At 45.0% G+C, this 26,479-nt stretch overlaps 1 protein-coding gene across 1 annotated transcript in view; it reads left to right on the top strand.

Moving 5' to 3' along the window:
* Positions 1-26,479, top strand: part of IRAG1 (inositol 1,4,5-triphosphate receptor associated 1) — a 78,358-nt gene that overhangs the window by 16,283 nt on the left and 35,596 nt on the right. The window contains exons 8-13 of the mRNA XM_036258987.1: positions 659-1,276; positions 3,083-3,161; positions 17,470-17,593; positions 22,799-22,829; positions 24,112-24,252; positions 24,712-24,843. Of these exons, the coding sequence (XP_036114880.1) occupies positions 659-1,276; positions 3,083-3,161; positions 17,470-17,593; positions 22,799-22,829; positions 24,112-24,252; positions 24,712-24,843 (1,125 nt within the window). The remainder of the gene's footprint in view (positions 1-658; positions 1,277-3,082; positions 3,162-17,469; positions 17,594-22,798; positions 22,830-24,111; positions 24,253-24,711; positions 24,844-26,479) is intronic.

Genomic DNA, 26,479 nt, shown 5'->3' with positions numbered 1-26,479 from the left:
AATGTCCAGACGCAGAGCTGCAGGCTCCTCACGAAACTGGTGTCCCTTGGGCAACGGAAGGAGCGTGAACTGCTGAGCAGTAAGGTATCACCTTTGCACGAATCGCCTCGTCTGACTATTCGTAGCCTCTTTTGGATTATGGAACTCTGAGAAATTGTTAAAAGCTGTGGAATCTCTTCCCAGAAAAATACAACACACACACACACACACACACACACACACACACACGCATATATGTTTGCATATCATTTCAGAGGGTTCACAAGCCTGATGGGAAATCTGAGTCCTAAAAGTGAAGGGCTTTGCCAGGCAGAGCCAGGACTAGAATCTGGGGCAACTGAGTCAAGGCAAAACATGGGACTGCCCCCAAGCTGTCCTCTGTTCCAGACTTCTCTCCCGCTCCTAGCCCTTCAGAAGTTCTTGGCAAGTTTTGAATGGCAGGTTCCTTGTCCTGGGTATTTTACAAACCTTAGGCTTTGTCTGGGGGTCCTCTTCCCTGGCTCAGACTTCCACCGAGCTCACCCCCTACACACACACATACTCTCTCTCACACACCCCTCAGCAGGGTCGATGGGTCAGAGGCCCCACAGCAGAAGGGTCCCACCTGTCTCCTCCCCAACCTGCCTCCAGGGTCTCAGCTCTTCCTTGTCTCTTTCAGAATATCCCCAAAGGGCTAGCTGACCGGAAGCAAAATGACCAGAGGAAAGTGTCTCAGGGCAGGCTGACTCCTCGCTCTCCCACAGTTGAGAAGTCCAAAGAGATTGCAATAGAACAAAAGGAAAACTTTGATCCCCTCCAGTGCCCCGAGGCCACACCCAAGGGCCCACCTTCTGGCTCAGGCAGTGGTGGGAAAATGGCTCTGAACAGCCCCCAGCCTGGCCCTGCTGAGAGCGAGCTGGACAAGCCGCTCCTGAAGACAGCCAGGGAGGGCAACCCTCTGCCCAGAAGTCCAGCCCAGGGCTCGGGAGGGGCAGCGCCCCCGGGCCCCCAGGGAAAAGGCCCAGCTGGAGAGCCAGTAGGGCCCAAGGTTGGCTCCAAAGCCGAGCTTCGGCCCCCTCCTTCCCGGCCGCCCCTGCTCCGGGGGGTCTCCTGGGACAGCGGCCCTGAAGAGCCTGGCCCCCGGCTGCAGCAAGTGCTTGCCAAGCTGCCCCTGGCCGAGGAAGAGAAGCGTTCTGCGGGCAAAGCTAGCAGCAAGCTGGCCAAGGTGCCTGGACTCAAAGACTTACAGATACAAGTGCAGCCTGTGCGGATGCAGAAACTGACCAAGCTCCGTGAGGTGGGTTACTGGGGGGCAGTGGGGTGGGGTGTGCACTCTGGTTCCCCTCTGGGAGGAAGACCTCTGGGCTGAGCTGGGCCCTGGGGCAGGACAGTTCTGGCCTGGACTTGGGCCTTATGAGGCCCGAAACTTCCCTACCCTGATTGAGCAGGTCCACTGTGCAGCAGCTCTTACCCCACTTGCTAAGGGGGTCAGCGTGGGATACGGTTGCCACCCAACGCCACATTTCAGGGGGAGGTGCTGTAGGGAGGCACCAGGGCCCTCAGCCCTGGGCTGTTCCCCCTCCAGCTGGAGCTGGTAGCTCATAAACAGGAAGCCCATGATGGAGTGCCTTGTCATGCCTAGGACTGGGTTAGGCAAGCATGGAATGCTTTTTCTTTATCATGCTCCCAAGCTTTCCTTCCTGACGGCTGTTAACAAAGGCCCTCAAATCCATCCCCAAGTATGATAATGGCCATGAGGGGCTGCCCCCACTGTGGTGAATTTCTCCCAGCATCCCCCAGTTTTCATTGGCCCTCAAACCAGGCACAGTGCTCTTTGATGGGGCTGCCACCCTATGCAGGGGTTGATTGGGGGTGTCCAGAGATGGAGGGGAGGGAGACCCGAGTGTGAGGGACAGAAGAGGTCAACAGGACAAAGAAGTCTTTATCCAGCCCCCTCTTCTCCAGAGGGCCAACCCAGGCCACAGGCCAAGGCAGCCAGGACCCCACAGGGCAGGACGTGGCACTCCCACAGCTTGAGCGGGACAAGACCCTCCTGGCCCCTCTATGGAGGGGCGTGGGGCAGGGCAGGAATGGAGGCACCGCCAGCAGCCAGCATAGCGGGAGGTTTCTGTGCCGGCAGACACTCTGTGCTGACCACTGCCCTATTCAGAAACCTTCCACGATGCTGATGTGGAGGCTCGGGCTGGCTGCTGCTGTTAACATTTCACACAGAGAACCCCACCCAGTCGGAAAGGCCTCACTGACTAGTGGGTCAGCACAGGCCTGGAAGGGCTTCCGGGCTGCCTGTGGGGCACAGTCCCAGATCTCTGGGGAAGGTGGTGCCAACACAGCCAGGTATTTGCCTTCATGGGCCTCTGGCAATGAAGGCAGGGCAGGCCCAGGCAATAGGCCACCCCCACCCGATACCCCTGCAAGTCTTCACAGGTGTGAGCTGACCTGTGCCGCAGACTGTGGTCAGAATCCCCACCTCTCCCCCGGGCTGCCCGCTGAGGCCCCAGGAAGGGCAGTGGCTGCTGAGCCTGTTGCCTCGAGGCAGCAAGTCTCAGGCCTCATTTGTCTGGCAAGTGTAACAGCTCAAGAGAGGTCGGAGCAGACCACCGAGAGCCCACAGCTCCTGGAAGTGGGCACTCACTGCCTAGGACAACAGGGCAGGAAGCTGCAGCAGCCGGAGCGCGGCCACGACCTCACCAAAGATTGTTTCCGGTGGCAGCCACACACATCCAGGGGACCCTCCCATCCCCAGAGCCCTGGGCTCTGCTTCTGTTTGTCCTCCAGCCTCAGCCCCAGGATGGCTGGCAGCTCATTCACTCTGAGGCCCACAGGCTGACTGAAAGAGCAGATGGTTCTTAACTTAAGGAATGTGGTGCCACGGGTGGGCTTCAGGCAGAGTTGTGGGCTGGAGAGGGCTGTCCTCCTGTGCCCTCCAATGTCACCTTGTTATGCCTGCCCATCCACTTTGGAGGCTGACCCTGGTGTCTCCCACGTTAGGTGGAGTGGCCACAGAGCCACAGACAGAACTGAGAAGAGAGTCCAGCCTGCTGTCTCATCTGAAATGCTGTGGTCTTTTGCTTTTTCTAAAAAGGAGCACATCCTGATGAGGAATCAGAACTTAGTGGGGCTCAAGCTTCCAGAACTTAGTGAAGCAGCTGAGCAGGAAAAAGGTAGGTGGGGTTGGGGCCTCTGCTCTCCTCAGGCCAGGCCTGGCTCATATTTGCCCGATCAAGGAAGGCGAAACTGTAAACACTAGATTTCATGTCACAGCCTTTATCTGTCCCAGTGGTGAGTGAGGACCATACACAGAGCAGGCCCTTGGTAAATATTTGCAGATGAATAAATTAATCAGACCATATTTCCTGCCCACTAGGAGAACCTCCAAACTTGTCTCCTTCCAACCAACCCTCCTTCTAGACCCTGCCAGCCTTCTGGAGCCTTGTTAGCACCAAGTGGGCCTGGAAAGGTGACCCAGGCCCGAACTTTTGACACTTCCTTTTTCTTTTACACCCAGGAAGCCACCCAAATAGAATAGTTCCTCTTTCCAAGACATCCAAGTCATCTCTTGCTTTCTAATCTGCTGTCACCACAAAGTCCAAACCCCAACCCTTCCCTCCTGATGACTATAAGTCCCCACCCAGCCCTGCTGCCAGACTCGTCTTCTGAAAAATGAGACTTTGGATCTTGTCCCCCTGATGCCCCCATCTCTGGCTCACCTCTCCCGATACCTCATATCTCATGCTACCTGTAGTTAGTCTCAGCATAGAAGCCTTCTGCTTAAGGATTGTCCCATGGGCGTATGTATCCAGGGTGCCACCAACCATGTTGGAAGACCCTGGTCTGAAATATAGCAACTAACACCTACCGAGTCAACATTAACAAGAAGATTCCCGGAAGTAAAATTTCCAACAGTTTTAAAATCTTTGTATTATTTATTAATTATTGTATTATTTTCCTTTATATTGGATGTATTGGGGTGACATTGGTTAATAAAATTATATAGGTTAGGTGTACAGTTCTATACTACATCATCTGTATATTGCATTGTACATCACCCTAAGCCAACAATATTTTAAAGTACTATTTTTTTTTAAAAATTAACCATCTTTAGAATAAATTTTTGGAAAAATTATTATATACCGTTCTGCTTTTAATTTTTAACTTGTTTATGAAAACAGATTAAAAATACTAGGTAAATATTCACCTTAAAGTTTCACCCATAACTCCATAAATTCTGAAAAAGCAACAATTTTTATTTTTTTCCAGTATTTACCCATATTTATAATTTTTTCACAACTAATTTGATAGTAAATATAACTTCCTACTCCTACTTTTTTTTTTTTTTAATCCTCATCTGAGGACATTTTTCCATTTTTTGTACAGACAGAGTGGGAGGGAGAGAGAGGAAGAGAGAGAGAGGGAAACATCGATGTGAAAGGGACACATCGAGTGGCTGCCACCCTCACGACCAACCAGGGCCGGGGACAAACTGCAACCAAGGTACATGCCCTTAGCGGGAACCGAACCCGGGTCTCTCCGGACCACAGGCGGACGCTCTAACCGCTGAGCCAAACCGGCCAGGGCCCTACTCCTACTTTTTAAAAGTTATTTCAGCCCTGGCCAGTTTGGCTCAGTGGTTGGAGCATCGCCTGCGGACCAGAGAGTCCTGGGTGTGGTTCCTGCTAGGGGCACGTACAAAAAAAAAAGTTATTTCATAACTAATTTCATATATTTTGACTCGTTCTTATATTTATAATTTAATAGGTGCATACTATCCTTTTGTATTGCTGTATATATTGTTGGGTATTTCAGATGTGTATAGTTCTTGTAACTACAATGAAGAACCCTACTATGAACAGCTTTGTACTTGTAGTTTGTTTATTTATCTATTTATTTATTTAATTTTTATCCTCACTCGAGGACATTTTTCCATTTTTTATTCAGATAGAGCGGGAGGGAGAGAGAGGAAGAAAGAGAGAGAGAAACATCAATGTGAAAGGGACACATCAAGTGGCTGCCACCCACATGACCCAACCAGGGCCAGGGACAAACTGCAACCGAGGTACGTGCCCTTAGCGGGAACCGAACCCGGGCCTCTCCGGACTGCAGGCCAACCCTCTAACCACTGAGCAAAACCATCCAGGGCTGTAGTTTATTTATTTATTCCTTTAATTTATTTCCTTGGGATAAATTCTCAGGCTTGAGAGTCACAGGGTCTAGGTGCAGAAATATCTGCATTGACGAAATTGCCTCCGAAGTATAAAGCTCCCTGCGAAGACAGCCTTTCTCCTGAGAACCGCCCACACTAGGCTTGGCTTGGCTTTTGCTCCTTATTGGCCAGAATACAGTGAGAATGAGATAATCAATAATAATAACAGATAAAATGTATTATTAGTATAAGCGTGAAATGCCACGTCATTATAACTTCAACTAATTTGCTAGCAAGCAAGCTCAAACTTTAAGTTTTTAAATATTTATATCCTCCCCCCCACCCCTTATTGGGTGAATTACCATTTGGGTCTTGGGGTGTTTTGTTGGTTTGTTTGTTTTTGTTGGTAATGTATATAAACTCTATAAATAATAACTGTTGGTGGTATTTTTCTGTTTTTCATTCTATCATTTTTTTTTTGCTTTTAAACAAATTTTGTGTTATTTTAGAGAAATCGAAATTTTAATATGTTTGCCTATTTTTTCCTTTGAGAAGTCTTCCATTATTTAGATCATTATAAAACTATTAATTCTCTTTAATTGGGATAGCAAGTTTAATTTCTATGAATCTATAGTTTGATCTATTTATATTTATTTTGCTAATACCTCTAAAATTAACATACAGGTATTTGAAGATTTAAGATCCTGTTGCCTCCATCACATTTTAACAGTATTTATATTTCTTGCTATATTGTGGCTTAGATAAGGATATACTACATTCTTTTTTATACATTCCAAAGACTAGCTCTGAGCCTTCGAGTCTGTTTCATTCTGATCAGAACTGCATCGTTTTTATTTTTGTTTTTTTTAATCCTCACCCAAGGACATTTTTCCATTTTTTGTTCAGATAGAGTGGGAGGGAGGGAGAGAGAGAGAAAAACATCGACGTGAAAGGAACACATTGAGCGGTTGCCACCCACACGACCCAACCAGGGCCGGGGACAAACTGCAACCGAGGTACGCGCCCTTAGCGGAAACTGAACCCGGGTCTGTCTCTCTGGACCACAGGCCGACACTCTAACCGCTGAGCCAAACTGGCCAGGGCAGAACTGCATCGTTTTTATTGCTGCTGCCTTGTCATATGTTCCAGTGTGCAGCGGGGTTACTTCTCCCTCGTCGCTCTTCTTTTTCAGCATATTCATTTCATCCTAGATGCAAAGATTCAGTGTAAACTAATGGAAAAACAACTAGACAAGAAGTCAGGAAATTTGAGTTCATGTTCCAGTCCAGACACCAATTAATGGAGTCTTTGAACATGTCCCTCATCCTCTGTGGGTCTCCATCCCCTGCTGGATTAGATGACCTAGGATTCAAGGATTCCATTCTTTTCCAGTTTGCCTGTTATTTACCCAATTCTCTAAGTGCAATTTACACCATTTTATACATTTTCATTGTAATAGCTACAATGGATTCAGAACGGTCCAAGTTTTGTTTGTTGTAGCTTATAGATTTTAAAATTATTTAATTTGCAAACATTTTGTTCTCATGCAGGCACATGATTTGTCCCTCTGTTAATTTAGGTATTTCTTTCTTTTTCCTCTAAAAGATTTAAAGTTCTTTTGATAGGTCTCCCATCTCTTTTATTGGGGTACGTTGTACATGATGTATATTTTTGATTATTTATGAAGAAGACTCTTTTTAAATAGATTTTTGTAGTTGATAATTAGTGGTATAGATAAATGCTGCTTGGTTATTATACATGTTTCTTGTATAATATTATTATTACCAAATGGTAGAGAGTGATCAGCATAGTGATTAAAGAACATATGGACTATAATTAGAGTGATTACTATGTCCCAGGTACTGTGCTAAGCATTTGACAATATTTCACATAATGCTCATAACAACTTTGGGAGGTGGGCCTTATTATACCCATTTTACAAATGACGAAATTGAGGCTTGGGGAGGTTATGTTCGCATGACCAGTAATGCTGAAGCCAGGATTGTAAGCCAGCTGTATCTAAATCCAAAGACTCTCAATCACTTTGCAGATTGACTTTCTTTTTCCAATTCACAATCTTTTTATTTGATCAAGTTCACTCTTTGTCTTAGTTGTATGACTGCATGTAAATGTGTGTAATTTCTCTTCTGTATCTATATATGTTTTATTACTCTGCAACATTCTTTAATGTGATAATGTTGATAAGGAAAATACTTGCCTGGTTTCTGTTTATGATTGAATTGTTTTTGTTTTTTCAAGGATCATGTTGTGTCTCATTATTAAATAAATGCACTCTTTTAATTTTTAAATATTATTTATATTATTTTACATTCAAAAATAAAAACTATATGTAATCTTTTGTTACATATTATATTTTATTTTATATATTTCTTATATTTTGTTTTCATTTTTTAAAACATATCTTTATTGTTGAATGTATCACAGATGTCCCCTTCCCCCCCATTGACTCCTTCCTCCCCAATCCCGCCCCCCCATGCCTTCTCCACATTATTGTTTGTGTAAATTGGTTATGCATATATGCATAGAAGTTCTTTAGTTTATCTCATCCTGCGCCCCCTCTTCCCTTTGAGGTTCATCAGTTTAACAACCAATTTGTACTGCTTAATTCCTTCATCTTCTTCACTCATCTTCCCAACCCCCCTCCCATATGGCAAGTAACAAAAAGTTCTCTGTGTCTATGAGTCTGTTTCTGTTCTGTTTGCTCATTTTGTTTGTAGATTCAATTGTTGATAGATATTGCCTTTTTATTGTTCATATTTTCATTCCTCTCCTTCAAGAAGACCCTTCAATATTTCATATAATACTGGTTTGGTGGTGATGAACTCCTTTAGCTTTTTCTTGTCTGGGAAACTCTTTATATGTACATCAATTCTAAATGATAGCTTTGCAGGATAGAGTAATCTTGGTTGTAGGTCCTTGCTTTATATCACTCTGAATATCTCTTGCCACTTCTTTCTGGCCTACAAAGTTTCTTTTGAGAAATTGGCTGACAGTCTTATGGGAGCTCCTTTGCAAGTAACTAACTGCTTTACTCTTGCTGCTTTTAAGATTTTCTCTTTGTCTTTAACCTTTTGCATTTTGATGATGATGTGTCTGGGTGTGGACCTCTTCAGATTCATCTTGTTTGGGACTCTCTGTGCTTCCTGGAATTGTATGTCTATTTTCTTCACCAAGTTAGAGAAGTTTTCTGTCATTATTTTTTCTAAATAGGTTTTCAATTTCTTGCTCTCTCTCTTCTCCTTCTGGCACCTCCATGATGGGAATGTTGGTATGCTTGAAGTTGTCCCAGAGGCTACTTACACTGTCCTCATTTTTTTTTTTTTTTTTTTTATTCTTTTTTCTTTTTGCTGTTCCGATTGGGTGTTTTTTGCTTCCTTATATTTTAAACCAATGGTTTGCTTCTTGGCTTCACCTATTGATTCCCTGTAAATTATTCTTTATTTCAGTTAGTGCATCCTTCATTTCTGACTGGTCTTTTTTTTATGTTGTTGATGTTTCTTGGAGTTCTCCTTAAGTTCCTTGAAGGTTTCACTAAGTTCCTTGAGCATCCTTATAAAACTAGTGTTTTGAACACTGCATCTGATTGACTACTTATCTTTATTTTGTTTAGTTCTTTTCCTGGAATTTTGTTCTGTTTTTTCACTTGGGACATGTTTGTCTCCTCATTTTGGCTGCTTCCCTGTGTTTGTTTCTATGTATTATGTAGAGTTTCTATGTCTTCTAGGCTTCTTAGGGTGGCCTATTGTTGTAGGTGTCCTGTAGGATCCAGTGGCACAGCCTCCCTGACCACCCCAGCTGGGCCCTCGAGGTACACCCCTAGTGTGGACTGTACCCCCTTCTGTTGTAATTGAGTCTTGATTGCTATTGGCACATCAATGGGAGGGGTTTACTCAGGCTGATCAGCTGCAAGGACTGGCTGTGCCCACTAACCACCGACCTCTGACTACCTTGGAGGATCAGCTATGTAGGGACCTACCACACAGCTCAAGACTTACTTCAGCAGGGCTCTGGTACCTACAGAGTCCACTCATTGAGTGTGTCACTTGTGGAGGTGGTTGGATGGTGGTGCTTCATGTGGTCTGAAGCTGTCCACTTGGTGTGCTGGCTCTGAAGCAAGGTCAGCCTCTACCTGTGTTCTACCTGGGGCCACCCAGCATAAGCTACAAAGTGATCTGCAGACAGCTGCTTCTTGTGCTGGGCTTGGAAGTGCCCAGGAAAAGCCAAGTTGTGAACAAGGCTGGTTGCTTCTAGTGCCGGGCCTGGGGTCACTTAATGAGAGGTATGGGGCTTGCTGAGATCAGATGCTGCTTGTTTGAGAGATTTTAGGAAAATCTGAGGCAGGATCCAAAACAGGCCAGTCCTATGGTAAAGCCACTGGACAGCTGGGGTGGGCCCAAAGATTGGGTGGGGCAGGGCCCCAGGCAATCACCAGGGCGGGGCAAACAATATGAGCCAGATTGCTGGAGTCCAAGAATATGATGGCTTCTGCTGCCCCAGGGAAGGGTTCACCAAAGGAACAATGGCCTCTCACAGCAAGTCTGTCCAGGAGAAAGCTGCCGCTCCAGCTCTCGCCCCAATGCTGAAAAATTCAGTTCTTCCCCGTATGTCTCTGGAGGCTCAGCTGCCTCCCCAATGCTGGAGCCCAGAAGGAGCCAGTCTGAGTAAGTCTGTGTGTGGGCCCTTTAAGAGGAACTGCCTGGGACTCCAGAAGCCTCAGCCTCCCTCAGCCTCAGTTTCTGCTGGTTTTAGTGATGGGGACTTCTCTTCCTGGCACTGGAACCCTGAGCTGGGAGCCTGGTGTGGGATGGGGTCTCACAGAGGACCTTCCCAGCTGAGGGATCCTCCTGATTTTTATCCACCACACACGGGTGTGGAATCAGCCTCCCTGAGCCTTCTCCCTTCCTACCAGTTTCGATATGGCTTCTTCTTCAATTTCATAGTTGTAGGACTTCCATTCAGCTCTATGTCAGGTGGTTCTGAATGATGGTTGTTCTGTAGTTTAGTTGTAATTTTGATGTGGCTGTGGGAGGAAGTGATACCGCAATTGCCATCTTGACCAGAAGTCCCTTGCTTTCATTTTTTATTTTAAGGAAATATTCTTGTCTTGCAAGTTTCAAGATTTGTGTTAAATTTTATCAAATTGCTTTGGATATGTATTGAAAGAATAATGCATATTATATCATTTAATATATTAATTAATCATTTTCCTCATATAGAAATAAACCCTTGTGGTCCTGGAATAAAAAAGAGTTCTTTTAGGGGGTCAGAGATAAGAGAAACACTAAACATTTCATTTCATACTGTGATAGATTTTATAAGGGAGAAGGATCTGGAGGTGTTAGGAAGGTCTTCCCTAGAAAAGTGCCAGTTGAGCAGACATGTGAAGACTAAATGGGAGTCCACTGGGCAAGGACAGTCCAGGTAGAGGGAACAGCAATTGTTGAGCCTGAGGAAGAGGAACAAGTTGCTGAAGATCCCGAGATGCTGGGGAGGGTTAACCACAGAGGCCTTGTAGGTCCCACTGTGAATTCTGGTGCTCATGCTAGGAGCAGAAAGAGACCTCTGAAAATGCTGAACTGGATTTGCATTTAGAGATGCAAATGCTCTGGCTGCTTGTGGCCAGTGCACTGGTCTGGGAAAGGGGCTCAGGAGTGCAGATGAGACCGGAGGCTGTGGAGATAGCCAGGGGAACTGCGTATGGCCCCCAGGTCAATGCCCTCTCCGTAGTGGCAGGCTGAGCCTTTTTCATCCCTGCATCCCCAGCACTCAGCCCTGGAGCTGGCCCCCAGTCAGTTTCACATCTTTGGCTTGGAATGACCTCCAAATGATCCTACGTCCTGCAGACCCAAACATCCTACAAGTGGTCCCTGTGAAGAGAACTGGTTGGATTGCTGGAGACCACATGCAACAGGGAAAAGGCCCATCCCCACCCCAGTCCTCAGAAATTGACAGAGAGCCAAAGTTCTTAAGACTCCGGAATGTTCTGATAAGGATCTTCCCCATCTCCCAAAGGAACAGCAAACAATCATCATAAGAGACTCGAGTTTACCCTGTGAGCTCATACGTACTGTTGTATTTAGAGCCTGTTAAAGGGCCAGCCTCTCCAGCTCCCAGGGAGGACTCCCAAAGCCGCCTGCCCTGGATACAGAAGGAATGTGGCTGTTTGATAAGGCTTTCAGAATGTAGGAAAAAGAAGTCAGAACTCTGTGGATATCAATCAAAACACATGTGGTTGCCTACCACGTCTCCAGCACTGTCCTATACCGGAGAGCACAGAGTACAACATCCCACTTAGCTGGCAAGATAGAGTCCACAACCTCGATGACAGGAATTAAAATGTATGCTAGGTTTCTGCTGAAAGAAAGACCAGTATCTCATAAAAACATTCTATGAGCTCAGTGAAGTAGGTACTGTCATACCCATTTTATACATGAGCAAACTGAGATATCTAGAGAACAAGAAACTTGCCCAAGGCTCTGCAGGTTGTAAGTGGGAAGCTAGAGCTCTTAGCCACACAGATCCTAGAAATGAGAAAATGGGAGGCAGGATGCATTTACTGAACACTTACCATGGTTAATTTTCTTTCTTTAAATTCAGTGTTTATAAGAGTCAAATTCATTTATCTGATAATTTCACTTCTGAGATCCGTCTTGTTCCCTGCCGGCATTGGATAGCGAGGTGCTGCTGTAGGCAACAATATGGAGGGAGAAACAGTCAGCTCAGTTGTGGTGAGTAAGTCAGGACAGTTTTCCAGAGGAGCGCTTTGAGTCGAGGAAGATAAGGGTATCCCAGGAGGGAACAGCAGGAGCAAAAGAATGCAGGCATCTTCTAGTGCTTGGCGTGTTCTGGGAACAGAAGGAATCCATTTGAGTCAAGTATGGGCCAAGTGTCCCAGAGAGAGTGGGGGAGGGGATCAGGGAGAGTGAAGACTTTGGGGGCAATCAATGAGTTTGAACTTTATTCAGGACCTCTTGTAAATTCAGAGAAGCCTGCAGGTAAGAAAGCATCAGGATAGAAATTGAGTTTGGGAATAATTTCGGATAGATTATGAAAGCTGGCCTAAAACTGGAAAGGCTGGGGCAGGAAGACCAGGTGAGAGGGTATGGAAACAGCCTGGTGAGAGGGGATGAGACTGTAGGCTGAGCTAGACCGGTGGGGGCACGAGGACAGGTTTGAGAGCTATTTGGAGATCAGCTTGGTAGGACTCGGTGAGGAGATGAGGTGGAAAGTGAGACCAGGAAGACCACTTGATGACTGTCTGTGTGGCTGAGGGGTGATGGTGCCATTATTCAGGATTGGGAGCACAGAGAAGCTCACTGGAGAATGAAGATGGTGAGTTTGGGTTTGGACATGTTGAATACCCGTAGGGAGCAGCTTGGATGCCACAATCAGACAGACCTAGTTTTGCATCCCAGCTGTACACTAACCAGCTGGGTCCCTGAGGATCTACTTAACTTAGCTAAGCCTTGGTTTCCTAGCTTGCAATTTCCCCAGAAAATGAGCTGAGCAATATTTACTTTGCAGAATTGTTGTAAGGAAGAATGAGGAAGTGTGTCTAACGCATACTTATGTTCAATAAATGGGAGCTGTTTAATGGCTTTTATTATCCTGATCCAGGTGGTAATGTCTAGAAAGTGGGTGGGTTTCTGGACCTGGATGTTGATAGAAGTGTGGGCTGAGGCAGAGACGTGCATTAAACGGGCAGTCCTCCCAGACACCCCAATCTGGGCTCCGAGCCTTCAGTCTCAGGAAGGAAAAGGCCTCCCTGAGAGGATTGACCTGAAGAAAGTTTATCCCCCACCAGTAGCTTTAGCCTTTTCGGGGTGATCCTGGGGCTCAGAGCACCTTTAACTACAATCACCAAAAGTTACTTTTCCAAGAACCTGAGATTTCCAGAAACAAATATTTTCATTGGAATGAGCTAGTATAGGCAGATATTTTAAAAATAACTTTACTGCTTTTGTTAAAAAGACTTCGTGTTCATTATTTTAAAATTCAACTAATAGTGAAAGATACAAAGAAGAAAGTAAAAATCGCTTACACGAAATGTTCCCTTCCCCACAAATACAGGAGGAGGAAGGGTGGAGGGAGAAAGATTATGTTAGATTGCTAGAAATTTTTTTTTTAAATGTATTTAAATTTAATTGAACTTCAATATAAGTGAAGTGAAACTGTAGGACTTGCTGAATTTTGGTAATTGCTTCCTCCAGATAAAAAGAGATTAGTTTTTTAAAGTTTTCAAATATATATTATGAAATGCATTAGGGTTTGGAATCATTGAGGTACTTTTTTTTACATCATATGTTTCAAATTTAGATAGTGACTTCCTGTAAGAAAAGATAAAATGGCAGCATTTCTTCCCACCCTTATTATTTCTTCCTACCTTTTCATATCTATACATACAAATGATGTTATTCTTTTTATATTGTTAAGTTTATAATATTTACATTTCATTCTGTAACCATAATTTCCATAGTTTTTTAAGCCTTAAACTTATATGTAAAAGGATTTAATGCTCACCACTAATCCCTTTACTATGGCTGCTCATTCCCAATTTTATGATTTTGATTTATGTCTTGTTTAGCTGGGTTTCATTATTCAATAGTTTTCCTAGAAGGACTCAAAGGTGCTATGTTCCCTGAATTCTAGCATGGTTGAAAATGTCTTTAATTCTTGAAGGACAGCTTGAATAGTTACAACTTCTGGGCTACTCTTTCCTTCAGAACTTTGTAAATGCTACACTGTATTTAGTGTTGTAGAGAAGTCTGAGACCAGCTGATTTCCAACACCACTCAGTCCTCACCTCTCCCTGTAGATGGCTTATTCTTCTAAGAGGGTAGCTGGAGCAGCATTTTATACACATATAAAATGCAATCTGCAAGTTCAGCTTTTATCTCAATTGGGAAAATTTTTCTTCTGTTCTATCTTTGGATATGTTTTTTTTTGTTGTTGTTCACTACTTCAGAGACATCATAATCCATGAATTTCTCATCAGTGTCTCAAGTGCAGGTCTATTATTCCATCTCCAGATACTTTAATCTTTCTTTTACATTTCTTGTGCTCATCTCAATCCCTCCGATCCTCCTTGCTCATTCAGTGTGAGGCTGTATTTGTTTTACTCTTTCATACTTCCAACACATTGTACTTCTATCTTTTTATAATTTCCTACTTAGTTCTGTTATTTTGGTCTTTATTTCCTTAAATTGTAATATTCTTCCATCTTTGTGTGATCCTCTCATCTCATCTCTGATTTCCTATTTTCTTTCTTTTTTTTTTTTTAGGTTCTAATTTTTCCACAAGTCAAAGAATATGTGGTATACATTTTGCACAAAATTGCATTTTTGCTGTGTTTGTTGCCTCTGTTTTTATCCTGACATCTGCCTCCTGCATGTTTCCTTTCTTCGTTCCTTTTTACCTTCCTTCCGTTTTTCCTTCCTATTTTGACTGTATCGTATTTTGATATAGTTGCCATGACATTTGTTTTCACTTTATTTCTCTTTTACATGGACATTTCTACCTGGATTTTCTCTGTAGCTAGATATGTTGTATAGGTCAGATTTCACTGACTTCTTCCTGTCCTGAGATCCCCGTCCTCCCTGCAGCCCTTAGGGGAGGACTGTGTATTCTGTGGCTGCTTCATTACTGCTTGAGTGGTGGGGGAGGGGAAGTTCAAACAGAGCTGTGTGTATGGTGTTTGTGGGATTGGTTTCTGCTCTTTTTCTGACTTTGTTCATAGTCCAACACTTGGGTTTATTACATCAAAGTGGAGGCTTGTCTTATTCCCTTAGGTGGGGAGTAGTGGGTGATGGATTATTTCACCACTTCAGGGTAGAACTATGGAGACAATCTACTCTGGTATTTATTTCCCACATTGGATCCAGCTGTTTTCAGCAGCCACTTTTCCTGATCCTGTCAAGTGAAGGAAGGAAAAGGGGTGAAGGTCAAGGAGTTTGGCCACTATGCTTTATCTCAGAAGTGGCAGGGGTGGGGGGCAGCTTCAGTTGGGGTTTTCCAGGTGTCTCACCCCATCAGAGAAGCTTGTTTTCTCTTCATTTTCCTTTCTGGCAAATCCCTCCATAACGTTCTATGTAATCACCACTGGTAGACTACTGTGCAGTCTTTTCTTTCTGTCTTTCCTTTCCTTTCCTCTTCCTCAAGAAAAGCAAACAGCGCTTTTTCTCGGGATGGAGTCTTGTTACGGTGGGACGGAGACCTTTCTACTCCAGAGAAACGCTCCGAATCTCCTCTGCGCTGCCCTCCGCTCTGGTATTTCACTCGGTCAAAACTCTCCCTCTCACCTCTGCCTCTCAATGCGGAGTCTTTGAGGGAAGAAGAAAGGGTTCCCAAGGGTGGGAGCACTACATTTATTTCTAAGTTTTGTCTTTCTCTGGGCATTATTTTGAAAGATTATTGCCTTCTTCTGTATTTGAGAGTGGCTGGTATATCTTTGGTTAATTTTAAAATTTGTTATTATTGTTAAGTTAACTTGGTTGAGTTTAGGAAGAGGTTGGCTGGTCCCGGGATCCATCAGTTCTAGGATCACTCTTCAGACAGCCACTTTAGCAGGGCTGGAAGCCCTGACTAGTTACTTTTTGGGGTAGGGGATGCTCAAAAAGTGCCTAGGGCACTTTTCTAGGCAAAAGCCACTGGTATGATTTTTACTTGATTATTAGACCTTGGTATGATTCAGTCAATCATATAGATTTCTCAGGAGCCTATTGCTTATTTATCTCTTAGTTGGGTATTGGTAGAATGAGGCCAGAAACAACACAGGATTTACCATCTGTCGCATGAAAATGACAGAGAGCAGTAGTGCCAGGACAGAACCCAAGAGGTGACAGGTAGCAAAGAGAATATCTAGTCCAATCTTATATTCAAAGAAGGACCATTGACTGCCGTGCCTCTGACAAATGGCCCTCCAGACTTTTGAGGGATACCTTGAGTACCAGGAATTGCACGAACATCATTCTGTTCTTGGAAAGCTCAAAGTATTTAAGCATTCTTTACCTTGAGCCAAACTACACCCCCTCTTCTTTCTGAATGGTCTCCCTTGGTGAGGCTTCTAATTCACGTGACTCCCAACCTTAGCTCCATTTGGATGGCCACCACAGCTATGCCTATAGTCCTGAGCTCTGGCCTGGCCTACAGTTCTGAAAAATAATTGAACAGGTTGGGAATATTTTGGGTCAAAACCCATCAGAGATGGTAAAACATTTCACTATAAAGTCCTGCATGCAAATGGAAAGTAACCATGGTATGGGACGAAGATACCTGATTTGGCTCAAGTGAAAGAGATTTGAGGCTTTTTAACCCTAAATGTACTGTCCTCCCATAGCAAGGCCAAGTCTGTGCTGCGTGAACAATAAATGTGGACGTCAGGGACAGGTGCCAAGTCTTCCTGAGCTAGGAGCTTATAAGAGCACATCTGGGCCTCTGGGACAGCAACAGCTATAGTGTGTGCAGGGAGGGGATGAGATCTAGGAGCCAAGGGCCACAGTGGGTTACAGTGAGCAGCTGGGAAAATGGGGCTAGAGCCTGAAGGAGAAAAACTTTGGGAGAGGTATAAGAGCCGTCTTCAAACAGGAGAAAGATTTATGGGAAAGAAAATATTTCATTTGTTCTTTTTGCCTTCAGAGCAAGACCCTGGATAGTTTGAGGAGATAACAAAAGCTTGTTCATCAATTCTGTTGACTAGGAGGCATTTATTTCTGAGGTCATCAAAAGACCTACTGATCTTAGGTTTACCCTGGAAAAGTCCTGTTTCTATTCCTGTTTAAGGGGATATGGAACCAGATGCTGATTTCTAGGTAGGCCACAGATGATTGAACTGTTGAATTCATTTGAGGAAGAATAATTGGGCAACAGTCCTCCTGAAAATCCTGCTAATGAGAGGGGAATTTTGCAAACATTATGCCAAATAGCCAACCAGCTTCCAGTTGCCAGAAACCAACCTTTGACCTCAGACACAAGAGCCTGCTTTGTATTTTGGGAAGCAATGGAAAGAACTAGAATTTGGAACAGACAGAATTGGCTTGAAGTCTGCCTATGCCATTTACTAATTCTGTGACATGAAACAAGTTCTTAACCTTGCTGAGTCTTGGTTTACCCACCTGTAAAATGAGAAGATTAAGTTCTAGCTTATTGAGTCATTATTGAGTAAGGATAAAATGAGAGTCACAAAGCCCCTGGAATATAATTAGGTTCTCATGAATGTTAAAGTTCCTTCTATCCATTGATGCAAGTTGCCAACAGCACTACTGCAATTTCAAACAGACATTTTATAAGTTAAGCCCTTTTATTTCTTTTAGGGCTGCCTTCTGAACCCTCCCCAGCTACTGAGGAGGAAGAATCAAAGAGTGGCGTGGATGTCATGCCCAATATTTCTGACATGCTGCTACGCAAACTGCGGGTCCACAAGTCTCTCCCTGGAAGGTAAAATCAGGGCATGGGTTGCAGAAGACCTGTGTTAGGTGGCCTGTGTAGATGGGACCCAGAAGTGCACCGGCCTTGATCTTGGACCCCAGATGGGTCAGAGTCCAATGGTCCAGAGTCCAATGGTCCAGACCGAGCAAATGCATCTAAACCAAAAAGAACAAGAAAGGGCCAGGTGGGTGGTTCCAACTCAGAGAGCATGTGGGGTTCTCAGGCATGCACAAGGGTCACCAAGGGCCTCATGGCAGCAGAGGGTGGTGGGCTTTGGGCCAGGAGACATGGTTTTAATCCCAGTTCTTTCATTTACTTATAACCGAGAGATTCTAGGTCTGATATGTGCATAGATAGAGATGTAGAACATTTGGTACCACGTGAAGAAGGATTGCTTAGAAAACCTACCAGGCTCTTCCACACATGGGGAGAAAGCTGCTTCACTTCCTAAGCCTCAGCCTCCTCACCTGTACAACAGGACTCTGTCACTGGTGGCTCAATGACGTGCTATGTGCACCGGGACTTAGGATTTTATCAGCACATCACAGGCCCTTGATAACTGGGTTGAAAAATGAACAGTTTCGAGTATAAAGGAGAGAAAACAGGGTACCACTAAGCAATAAGGATTGGGTGGGTACCTGCAAATGAGGCCTCCCATGAAGCCCAGGAATCTGGGGACTACCCTTTTGGGGACAAAGGCCATTAGGAGGAGCCTATTTTGGGGTAAATATGAAAGGAAAACCAGTTTTGCCCATCAGGTGTTATGCGTTTGAATTCCACACTGTAATCACCTGAAACAGAGCCTGTCAGGGCAAGACTCAGAGGGACCCAGTGACTACACCAACATTGAGAAAAGGGCTAGAAACAAGTTGGAAGCAGGCTGAATTCACAGCTGGAAAAGGGCGTGGCCAGTTCACCTGGTAGAAAGGCACAGAAGGGGCATCCAGAGACAGAAACCAAAGGAGAAGCACCACAAGTCCATGGTTTACATGCTGTGTGTCTTCTGGTGTTTGCGACAACACAGTGAGGCAGAAAAGGAAGATTTTATTTGGTTTACCTTCAGTGTGACACAGAGAAGCTAAGCGACATGCTGGGAGGTGATGGAGTCAGGAACTGAATTCAGGGTGGACTGATTTGCCTTTCCAGCTATACCAGGGGCCTGTCAAAAGTACCAAAACGTTACCTCTGTAAAGTTGAAGATAGTTAGTATGATTAGGGAACACTTCTAGCTAATTAAACTTCCTCAGCATCCCAGGAAAGGGAGACTGAACAGTTCTATCATTCTTGAGAAACTTAACAGTGACTAGCTACCAACCATGAGGCCAGGCTGGGCTTTCATGATCAAGGAACAGGATCAGCTTCCAGAGCGTGGGGTCCAGGCTGTTAGATCGAGGTCAGTGTCTCTCATGTATTGTGTCAATAGCCATGTGGCCCATCCTCAACTTCCCTGCTCCAAATACTAAATCAGCCTCCTGCTTCTGGCCTCAGTAGAGGCTGTTTTAAAATTGGGACCTTGGTTGGGCCCGGAACTCTCTAGCTCTGACTTGGGATGTGGGAGACATGGACAAACAGTCATGTAAGATGTCATCCAAAAGAAGAAAGCCGAGCTTCAAGATTTCTTTCCCAAGCAGAAATACGGAAAGATTATACTTGAATTTTAACATGCAGAAGGAGTTTGTTTTATGTTCTATGTGAATTACGTGAATTGGGATTGAACCATACCAAGAAGGAGCTCATAGGGTCAGCAAACTGAATGGATTCAGTAGAAAAACCAGGTCTAGAACCCAAGCCAGGGACATGGTCAGTGGTTGGTTAACAAGAGTGCAAAGAGGAGATGTCACTGGATAAGGGTCAAACACCAACAGGAGCACTAAACAGGCATTTAATCAACAAGTATTCATTGCGTGCCCATTATGTGTCAGACATTAGAATGGAGAACAAGAAGACACAGTCCCTGTTCTCATTACATTCTGGATGAGGAGAAAAATAATATTCAAGTAACAAAATGAATAATTTCAGGTAGCACAGCTTTCAGGAAGACCATGAGATGGGCACATATAGAAAATGACATAGGAATGGAGCACTGGGTAGAGTCCAGGAAGGCCTCTATGATAAGGTAGTAATTAAGTTGAGACCTACAAGTGACCAAAAGAAATTATCCATGCAAATATTTCAGGGAAAAAATTTCCAGACAAAAAAGCACAGTAATTTCAACAAATTATCCTGGGATGACTGGACAGCTACCTGCAAAAGAATAAAATTGGATCCTATCTCACACAATACACAAAAATTAGCTCAAAATGGATCATAGGACTAAATGTAAGAGCTAGTGCTTTAAACTGTTAAAAAATATATATATAAGAGCAAATCTTTGTGACCTTGGGTTAGTCTATGGTTTCTTAGATATGACACCAAAAGCACATGCAGCAAAAGAAAAAAATACATGAATGGCATTTCACCAAACTTTTGTGATGCAAACAATATCATCAAGAACGTGAGAAGACAACCCATAGAATGGAAGATAATATTTGCAATTATGTATCTGATAATGGACTTGTTTCCAGAATATATAAAGAACTCTTAAAATTCAATAAAAAGACAACTAATTTTTTTTAATGGGCAAAGGATTTAAGTAGACATTTCTTCAAAGAATATATATGAGGAGTTAATAAACACATGAAAAGAGGCTCAACATTATTAGTCATTAGAAAAATGCAAATCAAAATGATAATGAGATACCACATTACATCTACCAGAATGGTTATATTACAAAAGATGAACAATAACAATGTGGAGGACTTGGAATCCTCATGAAAAGGTACAGCCACTTTGGAATAACAGTTTGGCAATTCTTCAAAAACTTAAACATAGTTACCCTATGGGCCAGCAACTCCAAACCTAGGTATATAACAAAGAAAATAAAAATATATGTTCACATAAAAACTGTACATAAATGTTCAATAACAGCATTTTCATAATAGCCAAAAAATAGGAAGAACTCAAATGTCCATCAACTGATGACTGGACAAACAAAATGTGATACATTCATACTATGGAATACTATTTAGACTCAAAAATAAAATACTGATACATGCTACAAAGTGGATGAACCTGGAAAACATGCTAAGTGAAAGAAGCCAGTCACAAAAGACCACATGTTGCATGATTCCATTTATAAGAACTATTCAGAACAGGGAAATCTCTAGAGGTGAAAAGTAGATTAGTGGTTGCCTAGGGCTGGGGATGGAGGGTTGGGAAAGATGGAGAGTGACTGTTAATTAATGGATATAGGGTTTCTTTTTGGTATGATGAAAATGTTCTAAAATTGTAGTGATGATTGTAAAACTTCTGTGAATATACTACTAAAAACTACTGAATTATAAATTTTATAGTCTGTGAATCATTTTTCAATAAAGTTACAAAAGAAAATGAAAAAAAGGAAAGAAGGGTGACTGCAAAGGCCCTGGGGCCACAGTAAGTGTGTTTGAGGAGCAAAATGGTCAGTGTGGCTGGACAGTGGGAAGAGGAGAGTCTGGTAGGGGCTGGTTCGCAGAGGGCCTTGATTTTATTCTCAGGCCGATTGAGGGAGGCTGAATTCTGAGGCAGGCAGTGCCATCCAGAGTGGTCTCCTTGTATGTCACCTGCAAGCCTTCATGTTTTTGGAGACCCAAGGCTCTGCCCCTACCTGCCCATGCCAGTTCACAAGGCGTAGCTCTCTGCACCGAGCTAGCTGTCCGTCATGTGGCTTCCTTAACTAAATCACACCTCCCCAAGTCCACAGGGCTTTGAACATTTTTTTGAAAAGTGTATGCTATAGCAAAAAAGCAGAAAATGAGTCATCTAAATAGAAAAATACGTTTGGTTAATAAGTGATAAAATATGCAAATGTCACACAAAGCTAGGAGTCAAAGGCAAGCTTAACAAGTTTTGATAAATTATTTAAGCAGTATGTGCATGTTCTAGAAGATTATATTGACTGGCCCACAGCAGAAAAGGCCTGATGGGTGGGGTTGTGACAAGAATTGTAAGCATTAAACATGTTTGCAGTTGTTTATCTCATGCTCTGTACTCTGCTGACTTGCTGACCATGGGGTCTTGCCTCATCCTGACAGGAAGGGTTTCAGAGTTCCTTGTCGGGGTGAGAACCAGACCCCTGTGGAGATAGCTGACCCCTACCTTTGCTCTTGGGGTCCCTCCACACCTGTCAAAGGGAGGAAGCTGTGTTTCCTGAGAGTCTTATCAATGGCACACTGTTGCCAAGTCCTATGATGCTCACAGGACCTCTCCCAGTCCTCCCACCCCAGCACAGGAAAGGGCCTGGGCAATATTTACATTGTCCAGGTTTCAGAACAGGGCTGGCTTAGTCACCAGCAGGAGTGGCAGCAGCAACAACACAGTGAGCGTGCAGAGGCAGGACTGCTTGCTGTGGGAACCGCACATGACAAGGAACCTCAGAGTATGCCGCTGTGCTAGCTGGGACTTCCTCGCTCGATCTCTGGTTCCGGCTCTCAGGAGCGTTCTCGCTGTGGAGAGGAGCTCTGGCCACTCTCTCCCACCTTGTACTCTGTGTCCTACATGCACCCTGTACAGTCCTCAGAGACAGGAGGAGGGTCAGGCTTTGGGGACCTGGGTAGCCCCGAAAAAACGGGCTGCTCAGATGTGTACAGTTTATAATGTAGCACATGTATTTTCTTAGTAAGTCCTCAAAACAAGCCTGTAAATGAGTCATAATATTAACATCTGACTGCCTGAGTGTGGATGTCATGTATATACATATGTGTACATACACATATACCTATACACATAAATACACATGTGGATATCATATATATGTGAATATATGCACACATATGTACATACGTATATTTATTATAAGACTGCTGTAAGATAAATATATTATCCCCACTTTACGGACAAGCAAACAGAGAGAGATTAAAATAACTTGTCCAAAGTCATGGGCAGTAGAGGCACTGATGAAGGACTGACCCCGAGATCCAATACTTTCCACCGCACCTCCTCTGAAGGAGTCAGTCCCTGATAGAATTTCCCACACATTACAGAGTTCACATGAAGCGTACCCTGAGTCTTTCCCATCTCGTTAACTTCACTTAGTTCATTTCTGGAAAGCCATGGTCTACTGGTTATTCAAAGTCACCTTTTTGTTCATTTCGTAGGTTGGATAAGGTTCATTTGCGTGTCTTTTCTTTTTCACAGTGCCCCTCCGCTCACCGAAAAGGAAGTTGAGGTGAGTAACTCCGGTGCTTTGTGAAATGATGAAGCCTGGGCTTGATTGGGTTTTATTTACACTTTTGTTGAGAATTAAACATTGAACATTATTGATAAGTTTAACTGGACTGAGGCTTGGGTAGGACAGAGACTCACCACCCACTGACACTGGTGGAGATGGGCCACGGGAGGTGTCCAAGGGCCGCCCCTGTCCTCAGGTGTGTGCTGAGATGACCAGTACCCAGCACGGCGAAAGCAGGGCCGGTTTGGAATCAGACAGGCCGTGGTTGAATCCTGGCTCTGCTGCTCTGTGTCACCTTGAACAAGATAATGACCTCTCTGGGCTTCGTCTCTTTACCCATATATGGTTATAACAGCGTCTAAAGAGAGGGTTTTGTGGGAGTAAATGGTGCATAAAACTCAGCATTGCTGGCGTATAGTAGATGCTCAATGAGGAGTGGTTTTCAGTATTGCCGTCGCTGGCTCAGTCAGGGCCCTCTGTCCTCTGGAGATTTCTGCCCACTGTGGGCCTTGTTACATGAACTTCCGAAGCTCAGGCGGAGTTATCTCACCACAACGGTATAAATCTGCCACCACTGGACTCAGGCAGAGCAATGAAAGCTATAAAAACGAAGGCCATCGCTTCCTTCCTGTGGAGTCCAGCTGTCTCCTCCTCCTCCCCAGTAGCTTCCTATTATTCCCGGAATTCCATGTCTGATCAGTACCAGCTTTCAAAGTTCATTCATGCAGGCTGCGTTTCGGGCATGACACTTGTTCCCGAGAGCTTCTCCTACTGAGTCACACCTGACTTCACTTCATCCCCCGGCAGCCCTGAACGCTGCTTTTCAAGGAGGGCTTGGAATGCTCGGGCAAGATGCTGGCTGACGTTTGCTTTAAGTCAACAAGGCTTACATCTCAAATTTTCTTTACAGTGGTTTCAGGCAAAACCTCCAAAACCCACGTGTAATAAATCCTAGCATGAATCCAAACTGCTTACATAATCAGCTGAGTTGGCCCAAGTTTATCTAAACCCAAATACAGGATGTTATTTTCTTAAAGTTCAGGGAAAAGCAAAGTGTTATTCTTTTATTATTCCTCAGTAAAATGCATTTGGTCTTCTGGTTTGGGGAAGGACCGAGCGTGGTCCTCGGGTTACTGTTTCACCATCCTCTGAGCAGTTGGCTGTGTTGGTGACCGGTCCCAGGAGCTGATGTAAAATGCTCCTGCAAGGACACCCCCTGCAGCCGTGCTCCCTGCAAGGACTCCTCTTAGCACCTCTCCCACACTCTTGTTCCCCACAGAACGTGTTTGTACAACTCTCCTTGGCCTTTAGAAATGACAGCTACACCCTGGAATCTAGAATTAACCAGGCTGAAAGGGAACGCAACCTGACAGAAGAAAACACCGAGAAGGAACTGGAAAACTTCAAAGCTTCCATCACGGTAATTGCCGGGCCTGAGTAGGGAATCCAGGGAGGAGGGTCTGTCTCCAAGGGCTGTGCTGGGTATCCTGCTTTTCTCAGTCACCAAGTAGAGTCTCCTGAAATGAGAAGTCAGGCCAAGGCCCTGAGCCAGACAGCCTTCCTCAGAGTGCTGGGAGGAGCTGAGCAGAGATGCTGAAGGCCTGGTGACCTCAGGGCTGTGGGTAAGGCCTCTGGGCCCTTGAGAGCATCTCAGGAGGGGGCTGGGTGATCTAGCATGGCAACGGGAGCTCTGTGGAAACCAGAGACCCGGATGTGATTCCCTCTTTTAGGCCAGCCAAGTATAGCGTGTCCACTGGGCTTCTCCAATCCCCAGAAGGAGCTGTAGCCCCGGCCCCGCAGAGGCCACTCCTCTCAGACAGGACGGGGACCAGGGTTCATCCTGTGAGGACCCCAGGTGACGTTCCTTCTCACTCCTCAGTCTTCAGCTTCAGTCTGGCACCACTGTGAGCACCGGGAGACCTACCAGAAGCTGCTGGAGGACATCGCTGTCCTGCACCGCCTGGCTGCCCGCCTCTCCAGCCGGGCCGAGATGGTGGGGGCCGTGCGCCAGGTGAGCCGCGCCAGCTCCCAGCCCTGCCAACGGGCTGCTCTGCCCGCAGTAACTAGAGCATCCTATGCGCAGTGACAACTACAGACACCACCTGTTGATGGCTCCCTCTGTGCCAGGCAGCCTAGGTACACGATTGTGGTTTTTTCAGAGCTTTTTGGGTAAACCGCTAAACCCTCAAGTGCTCCTTGTGGACACATGTGTGAGAACGACTGCACACTCCCTTCTTTCCCCGGAGATTTCCAACGCACATTGCAATACTCTAGACTTTGAGGAGTCTCGCAGTGAAGAAGCCTGTTTAAGTCCACCTCTGTGTTTCCCAAATGCCTTGGACTGAAGAACTACCGCCACTCCTTTACTTTTACTCACCAAGTACCTACTCAACTCCCATGGAGCTACTATTTGGCAAAACATACTTTCGGAAAAACTGCTTTGTTTCATTTAATCCTCCCAGCAACCCTGTGAATATCCTTATCCCCTGAGGAAAGTAATAGCTCAGGAATGGCAGAGCTGGGATGCCGGCCCGGGCGCTCCCTCAGCCTCCGGGAAGTCCGGGAGCACACACCGCACTGCCCTGACACTGATGGCGCCCCAGGAGCAGACTGCCTGAGGTCTAATCTCATTGCCACCAGGATTCACTGTGTGGCCTTGGGCCATTACCGAGCTCTCTGTGCTCCAGCTTCTCCAACCGTAACACGGCTCATGATAGTATCTGCCATGCAGGGCTGGTCTTACTGTGGACGCATGTCCTGCTGCACTGATTGCGTCAGCGGGGTGTTGCTGGGGCACAGCCCCAAGCAGTTTTTGTAGAACAAAGGAAGGACAAGCCACTGGCTTCTGGCTTCTGGGGAAAAAAAGCACCTGACTCAGCAGCAGCACCCAGGAAGTCAATCCAGCTGGGAGCAGCCACAGAGGGAGAGCTCAAAGAAAGTGGTGGGTCTCAGCTCACGGCCATAAGAAACTTTTCCAGGGCATGGTCACTGAGCATGTCCCTCTGTGGCCATGCAGGCCCTGGGCTAGGCTGTCTGAGGGATCCAAGGAGTATAAACAGAGAAAAATCTTTCTTATCTGCACAGCTCTCCCAAAAGTGTTTCTAGGTCCACGTGTTTTGCTCACTTTAGTCTTCCCCCTTCTCCAAATGTCTTTCCACGCCTGTCTTCTGAGTCTCAGTCCTCACCTCTCTCTAGTTCCACAGCTGGTTCAGGCACACCTTACTCCACCAGTCTCACTCCTGTCTGATTTCCACTGTGGCCTGATTATGTCACTGCCTGCCTTTAAGACAAGGTCCTTCACAACCCAGCCCCAACTACCTTTACTTCTTGTGAACAAACCCAGCTGCTTGCTGATTCCTACATGAGTGGCATGACCTGTACCTTCCTGGTTTTCCAGACACTCCTGTTATTTGCCTATCATCCCAGCATAATTCTTCTTATTTTTAATTTTATTAAATGTATGGGGGTGACATTGGTTAATAAGATTACATAGGTTTCAAGTGTAAGTTCTATCATACATCATCTGTATATTGCATTGTGTTTTCACCACCCAAAGTCAAGTCTCCTTCCGTCAGCATATATTTGACCCCCTTCACCGTCTTCTACCTCCTCTCACCTCATTCCCCTCTGGTAACCACCAGACTGTT

This window comes from Molossus molossus, unplaced genomic scaffold (genome assembly GCF_014108415.1).
Source record: "Molossus molossus isolate mMolMol1 unplaced genomic scaffold, mMolMol1.p scaffold_m16_p_13, whole genome shotgun sequence".
NCBI classification, from domain to species: Eukaryota; Metazoa; Chordata; class Mammalia; order Chiroptera; family Molossidae; genus Molossus; species Molossus molossus.
The sequence above is the reverse complement of the archived record's forward strand: the minus strand, read 5'-3'. Positions and strand labels throughout refer to the sequence as shown.